We start from the raw sequence: 7967 nt of genomic DNA, 5'->3' as shown, positions 1-7967 counted from the left end.
TGTGTGTGTGTGTGTGTGTGTGTGTGTGTGTGTGTGTGTGTGTGTGTGTGTGTGTACTGTACATCACATTTGACAGTCAGATGTCACCCATGTGTCAGGTGGCACAGAAGGAAACCCCACAGGAAGTAAGGTCAGGCCCAGAGAGGTCAAAAAAAAGTCAAACTGCCTGCTTTCGTCAACAATTTATAACTCTCACTACGCCCCGTCAACTGCCTGTCAACCACAATCTACACCTAAAGCTTTCAGTTTCCTTAATTTGAAGAAAGAAGTGAAGCTACTGCAACGATTATGCAAACACTTTGAAGCGTAGTTATCTGCCTGATCTATCAAAACCTGATGCTACAACCGGCTTAAAATGTACAATATTTCCCCATGGTTTAGTTTAATTGTCTGGTGGTTGTCAACGGTTCTGACAGTTCAAATATTTGGAGCTATATCCAAATACTATAGGCTACATCAGAAACATCAGTGGTTCACAAAACCACACAGCAAGTTGTTTTGAATTAGAAAGTTTAATATTTAATAAAAGTTAGATCAACGAAAATAACTACTAAGAATTCACAGACTGATTGTTGTTGTTTCTTTGAGGATGAGGGTTTTGCAGACTGTTCTCCAGACTCAAGTTTCATCTCAAATATCTGTGGACAGCCTGGTCCAAAGAGAGCTGCAGGGACGGCTCCTCCACTCCACTGTGAGACACACATGGATACAGCATTAAACCATTTGGTCTGGTTATTGTTTGGTTAGGTTAAGGACAATATCATGGTTTGGGTGCAAATGACTACTTTGTAAAGTTTAGGGGACTTTCATCATCATGGACACAAGTCTCGCAAAAGGATAGCGTACAGTAAACATGGCACATTTCTTATGTTGAGCAGGTGTTTGTTTGGCAGCTGACTCTAAAATCTTGTACGTCAGTGCAACTTTAAACACACCAACAAAGAAAGTTTTACCAAACAGTCCACGCTTGAAACAACAAGACTAAGAGACTAGAGCCATGCTAGCGGCTCTGTGAGGCTGTAATGCATTGAGCTTAATGCTAACATGCTCACAATGCAAAATATTAACATGCAGGTGTTTAGCAGGTATAATGTTTACCATATTCACAATGCTAGTCTAGCGTGTTAGCATGCTAACATTTGCTATTTAGCACCAAACACAAAGTAAAGCTGAGGCAGATGAGAATGTGATTGCAGGTATTTGGTCATAAACCAAAATAATGGACAATTTGAAATGTTGGCATGATGATGCGGCTTAATGGAAGGTCAGGAGATCACCAAACTGATTTTAATTAATCTTGAGGGAAACATGAATGTTTGAGCCAAATGTCATGGCCATCCATCCAAAAGTTGAATAGAAATTTCACAGAAAACCAGAATGTGAATCTCATGGAGGCGCTGGAGGAAAAAACCAGGGGCTCAACAAAAGTCAGTAGGATTCATCCTCCTGTGAACATGATTGTCTGTACAAAGCTTAATCCGTCAGTTTCTTTTCTGTCTGGAACGTGGTGGACCAACCAACATTGCCATCCTCCATAAAACGTTCAATGAGATGGACTAAGCTTTACACACACACCTGAGGACATAGGTAACACAGAGGATGCAGAGCGGCTGGTGGGCCCCAGGCCTGGACTTGGAGGGTCGTACGCTAGGGATGACAGCACTGTGACTCTCCACCCAGACGTAACCTCCACCTCTCACCAGCATCCTGTACTGACCACTGACTGACTGACTCTTGAAACACACTGCAGAAAGTGAGAGAGATGTGAAATTAGATATTAATAGATGTGTAATATGTGTATGTGTGCATCACTACTTACAGTTGAGATGGTTTTTGGTCAAACAGTTTGTGTCCAGTATGTGACAGAGATCATAGATGGAACGGCCCAGCAGCTCCTCGGTACTGTAACCTAAAAGCAGAGTCATTCTGCAAAAATACAAACCCACGAAGACATGACAATATGAATTTATCTTACAAAAATACTGCCTGATAAAAGTCTTTAAGCATGAACTAATGTTTATGAATTCGTTACTGTTCAAACTTCGTCCCACCAATTGACTTAGTTTTACTTATTTAGCAGCAGCCACAAACAAGTTTAAGGTTCACTGATATTATGCAGTCACAGCCCTGAAATTAAAAAAAGGGGAAGGTAAAAAGGGAACAGTTAAAGCTCTTAAAGATTTTTTTTCTCATGCTAAATTACCCCTTAAAATCCAGTTTTCTTTTAGCAGCTTGAATGAAGTTAAAATCGTCTTATTTCACACTCATTCTGTATCAGCTTGTTTCAGATCTTCAAGGAAGCTATAATGTTTATACTGAGAGAAAGATTCAACCTCAATATTTTTAACAGCTGCATCAATCCATCAAACGGATACATTCTAGGTGTCTTGTGCATGATTCTACACTTTTCGCCAAAATTTAGCCTGACATATTGGTATCTTCGGAAACTTTGAGATCACCACTAAAATAAAGTTTGAGTGGGCTAGAATAATGTTTGGCTTAACAGCACAAGATACACAAGATGCTTCTTTGTGTAGTAAATATACATTACTGTGTATAAAACTATAAGTTATGATATTTATTTCAATTTCATTTCGACAGTAACTAATCAAAACTATGACTCACGCCAGAAAGAGAACATTTTTGAAAAGCATATGCATCAAACATTACTTTACATTCATTTAGCAGACGCCTTTATCCAAAGTGACTTACAATAAGTGCATTTAAAGATGTTTTATTCATGTCAAACACAAACACTGACATTGGAACCTGTGAATATGTGCTGCACTGACTGTGTCATTGCAGCACAGATTAGTCATAAAAGGAATGAGCATTAAGTTTAAGAATTCCCCTCCTTTTTCTTAATAGTTTGTTAACGTACATTGCCAAATGAGCTAACAATGCTTCCATGCTACATGATGTGGAAATAAAAGACATTGTAGAGTGCTTTTTAAAGGCTTCTTCTAAACCACTTTGTTGAAGTAAAAAATTAGCAGGGTAACACTACTTCCACTTGGGTTTTTGCAATCAGCTGTTGCTTTACTCAAATAATGTAACATTTTATCCTATTCACAATAACTAAAAATAAGGATACACGATGGTTGGTAACTGCAAAAAGGCTGCCTATTTAAATAAGTATTAAGTTGTATATGCGTGTGTGCTGTCAAATGTGTATGTATACACAGGGTTCGAATTATGATTTCATCTTTGTGGGGGTCTCTTTAAAAAAAAGAAAAAAAAGAAGAAGTCTATGAGCAGCAAATTTTGAGCATTAAACATTTCATTTCCTGCATTCAGGTGAATTTTTATGCACCTATTTACCTTTTTCTGAATCAATGTACGCTGGAAATATCTTTATGTAAAGGGAAGCATAGATTACAATCCAAATATAAAAACATAATGGAATATATTACAAAAGGCTGTCAGGCATTCTGTATTGCTATATATTCTCCTGTAGATCGCCTGTTCTAATTATAGCTGAGTCAGCACACATGTAGCCTCTACAGGCATAATTTACTCCTTCCTCCTCTTTTGCGTCTTTTGTTGGGGAAGTAACCTCCTTAAATGTGCACATGACAATTATTCACCTCAATGATACATTAATTCATTTTAATGAATTAATAAACCCCTGGACTGTAATATTTCAGATGTTTGAGCAAGATTACTGCTCATGTTCAAACCTTTGTGCATATTCAAAATATAACTCATCTGTGCTCTCTGAGATTTGGAGGAGTCGTGATATTTTGAGAAAAATAAAGTGATAATAGGCTATTACAAGAATAATGTCACAATATTTCTGAAAAGAATCTACCTGCATCATAGTCTGCTGTGCATTACGTGATTGCTCTGCTGATACGGTAGATCTCAGACCTTCTGACAGACTCGAGCCCCGTTTGGGTCTCTGGTCTCTGAATGAGACAAAGTTTAGGGAAGTGGCTGTACGCTGCTCTACATCGGGGGTGGGAAACCGAAACTACAGCAGAAATTCACGGAGCACAAACGGGACACATCTGTCGCAGCATGCCCACAGCAGAGCGCGTCCATTATAAACCTGAAGCTGCACAGACCACGGAAGGCGCGCTGCAGCAGCTTCGTGGTCTGTGCCGCTGCTCATCTCTAGTTTTACAGCGAGAGTGGACACTAAGGTCTGCTTCAGAGCTCCGTGTGTTTGGGAAAGGTGCTTTATTTGTGATTTAAATAATGATGATTTTTATAGACCCCCACATGTGTATGATTTTACTGCTTTCATGGGAGCTCATCCTCTCTCTATGGGAGCTCAGCTCCCACTGGCTCCCACGTAATCCGAACCCTGTGTGTGATTTGTGTAAATCACCTCTGGTCACAGTAAGTGAACCTCATGTCCATGCTGTGCTGGCTGGTAAAGGTGTGTGTGCTGAGAAGTGTGTGTGAGAGGGGCAGAGGCTGGCAGGTCAGCAGCAGGCAGGAAACTGAAGATGGGGCGACACACACCTTTGCTCGACCCTGACAGTGGAGAACCTAAAACCAGAGAGAGTGGGATTCAAACTAAGCCATTATTATTATTATTTTACTATTTATTTAAATTTATTTTATCGTTATTAATACGTACTGTGTGTATATGTTTATACTTATATTGTTTATATCTTTTTATCCTTCTTATATTTGTATGTGTGACATGCTCCAACAACACCATGACAAATTCCTCGTATGTGCAACGTACTTGGCAATAAAGCCCTTTCTGATTCTGATTCTAAATATTATTAGAAACTGTTAGCTGCTTGACAATGTTGTGTATTTGCTTCACACCAACCTTCCATGTAGCTGACTTGAGGTTAGAGCTTCTTCCTCTGTGTGTCAGAGCACCTTTTATCCTCATGATAAAGTCCCTCTTTGCACCGCACCAAACTTCTTCTAAAAAACAAGCGATTTAATAAGCTACAGGGATAAATCTTTTCAAATCTGTATGATCTCTTAAAAAACAACACACAATCACAGGATATACAACCAAAACTGAACATAGATTCTTGCTGCCAACCATCCTCGATGCTCACATACGCACGCGCACACACACACACACACACACACACACACACACACACACACACACACACACCTGCTGTTAGACGTAGGTTATTTCTGATTTCTTCATGGTCACAAGGGTGAGTATACTCGAAAATATTGTGTCCCATCAGCTCAGTCTGTCAGAGAAAATGAAATTCATATTCATCTACAAATCCAGCATCCTAAATGTATACCATTACATCAATTGTGTAGAAATGTGTGTGTGTGTGTGTGTGTGTGTGTGTGTGTGTACCTGTGTCAAGCCCATGTACTTGCTGACATTGTCAGACAGGTAGATCATGTCTCCTTCAGTGGACAGGACCATCAGAAATCCCTCCAGGATCCTCAGGAACATGTTCGTCTCCTCCGAGGCCTCCACATTATCAGTTTTTTTCTCCTCATCGTCACGTCCTCTGTCACACCCTCGCCATTCCTGTCCACTTTCCATTACTTGTCCACATTTTACTGCGTGACTGGCCTCCACTTTTATCCCAGTCTTCCCTAAAACAGTGCAAAAAAGGAAGTTGTTTTATTGGTTGTGCTGTCTGTTTTTTTTAACAGTACATAGTTCCTTTCATGAAACTACTCGGTGCATTGTGGATGTTGTAGACTACAGACTGTGTGTGTGTGTGTGTGTGTGTGTGTGTGTGTGTGTGTGTGTGTGTGTGTGTGTTTTAGGTGTGTTAACACCTTTCCCAAACCCACCATTCTTGCGATTAAAGTTTACCACAACAAACTGATTTTTTTTTCTGAAGCAGAAGAGAAAAAAAGTACATTTCAATTATACTTCAGAGTACTTTGATGCATATATTTTATTTTTAAAGTTAGTTCAAAGGTTCAATTTAAAATACAAAATATGTTGGACACTTTACCATAAATTCCTTTAAAGCTGTATTTATTGTACAGCTCTTGAAAAATGATGGGAACCTGCCATATTTTAACATCTGTAAATTCCCAAACTTCTGTTGGATCTTTATAAGGTATTGATTGGTATTGATTGAACATGCAGACATCACATCATTGTGACTTAACCAAATATTCAAAGTCCCTCTTAAGTGAAAAATATGTTATTTTGTTTAACTTACTTCATTTCTGTTTGCGTTAATAAGTATAGTAAGATCTGTTTTGGGTTGCTATTTTATTTGTTGTCATTATATGCATATTAACATTCTGAATGGATACGATAAATGTGCTCAATGACAGATAGATTTGTTTTGACACATGCCCTTAACCATGAGGCTGAAAGTATTTTTTGATCTTTTGACCAATTATGGTGTTAGATGATTGCCTATGTTCAAAGCAAGACCCCAACATGTGTGATGATCGTTTGTACCTTTGAGCAGTGTGTGCATGCGTATGTAGCTGAGGGTGAGGCGAATGACTGAGGGCTTGTCCAGGTGATCTTGGACAGACTGTTGGAACGGCAGGAGGCGAGACAAATCTACAAACACCTCAGACTCCACCTGTCGTCTCCTTCTGGCTGCATCGCGGCTGATCACCCTGCAGAGGACACAGGTCAGGAGAAAAATCATCATGACTCAAATCATCTCAATAACATTGAAATGGATTTCTTTATGGAATGAAAATGACATTAAATACAATAAAGTCAATATAAACTCATACTGCATTGCCACTGACACTACATGTCCCTATATGAATACAGAAGGAACACAACATTATGATGCCGTGGTTAAAATTGTAACTTTACTTTTGTTGTACTAAACATAGTAACAGGTTTGTTTTTGTTTGTTTTTTTTGTTGTTAAAGATTACTTAAATGATTTCCAAAGTCCAGAGTTCCAGAGTCAAAGAGAGAATTGCAAAGGTGCAAGATAGGAAGATGCATTTACTCAAAGACTCTTTGAGGTAGTACATTTCAGAAAGAAATACTCTTTACTGTACATTTTGCTCACTATACAACTGTAACTTTGCAGATTCAGATTCTACCTTCAACATGAACTAAAACTGATAAAACATCACCGTATCTCCAAAACGTCAACTTGGCAGGAACTCTGAAAAACATTCACATTTCAACTGTTTCAGCTTGATGAGAACAAGGACTTTTTGATATTATCTGATGAGATTGTAGATCATTTGTCAACATGAAGAGAAGCATGTTATACGTCAACTAAGATAACACTGGTGAGTTACAAAATCTCCAATTTTAGGTTTTCATGCTTCCATGAGCATGCTTACTTTTACTTTTGATATAATACTTTTTTACTTTTACTTGCAGGGGTTTTACTTGCATTATTTTATTGTGGTATTGTTTCTTTTACTTTTCTTTAAAGGATTTGAGTAGTTATTCCACCACTGATGAACAGATGGAGAAGGGTGATAGTGCATTCTGGTAAGATTGAACTCTAGATGCCCAGCGTGGCCACACCACCATCTTTGGGCTCACCACATCACCAACTGTCATAGAAACAATTCAATTAAAACCAAAAAATATTTTTTTTGCAAAACATATCAGATATACTATGAAGATGGTTATCAAAATATTCCAAAGCAACATGCAGCTTTACCTTCTCTTCTCCTTGTTGGCCGTCATCGTGTCCAACAGGCGTCTCTACCCGGTACCATGGTGAACGTTGATTCAGGACACAAAAAGAGATGGAGGCAGCAGGAGTTCACAGCACAGCAGGGAATCTCCCTGCTACAATTTGCACCATCACAGGTAGTCTAATTAATCAGAGAGGCAATTAGTGGTGCCAAATGTCACAAGGCAAGTGGTCCTCCGCAGCACAGATGACTTCAACAGCGAGTGTCTCCTCTCCCCTCTGCATGTGCACAGGGCCTCCAAAACTGAGCATGATGATAGGTCAGCTGGCCAGGAAGAGCATCACCCTCCCCTCCCCTTCCTCCCTCTCTCCACTCCCCCCTCCCCTTCTCTCACACAAACTTTGAAGCATCCCACAGAACAGATCT

The 7967-nt window shown here is 39.2% G+C and overlaps 1 protein-coding gene across 1 annotated transcript; it reads right to left on the bottom strand.

Moving 5' to 3' along the window:
• Positions 1–494: 494 nt before the first annotated feature.
• On the bottom strand, positions 495–7855 carry epas1a (endothelial PAS domain protein 1a). The gene is made up of 9 exons (XM_031315583.2): positions 7565–7855; positions 6374–6540; positions 5294–5541; positions 5093–5177; positions 4790–4890; positions 4334–4497; positions 1820–1926; positions 1576–1744; positions 495–689 (listed from the first exon to the last, which is right to left on the bottom strand). The coding sequence occupies exons 1-9, from the start codon at positions 7588–7590 to the stop codon at positions 626–628; spliced, it is 1131 nt and encodes a 376-aa protein (XP_031171443.1). The 5' UTR covers positions 7591–7855; the 3' UTR covers positions 495–625.
• Positions 7856–7967: the final 112 nt, after the last annotated feature.

This window comes from Sander lucioperca, chromosome 22 (genome assembly GCF_008315115.2).
Source record: "Sander lucioperca isolate FBNREF2018 chromosome 22, SLUC_FBN_1.2, whole genome shotgun sequence".
In the NCBI taxonomy this organism is placed as follows: Eukaryota; Metazoa; Chordata; class Actinopteri; order Perciformes; family Percidae; genus Sander; species Sander lucioperca.
This window is presented reverse-complemented; position numbering and strand designations above follow the sequence as displayed.

Excerpts from the sequence above, each read along its gene's own strand:
- epas1a (XM_031315583.2), bottom strand. The coding sequence starts at position 7,590 with ATGACGGCCAACAAGGAGAAGAGAAG. Across the intron at positions 4,498-4,789 it reads TCAAGTCAGCTACATGGAAG|GTTCTCCACTGTCAGGGTCG; the intron begins GTTGGTGTGAAG and ends CTCTGGTTTTAG. Across the intron at positions 1,745-1,819 it reads GACCAAAAACCATCTCAACT|TGTGTTTCAAGAGTCAGTCA; the intron begins GTAAGTAGTGAT and ends CACTTTCTGCAG.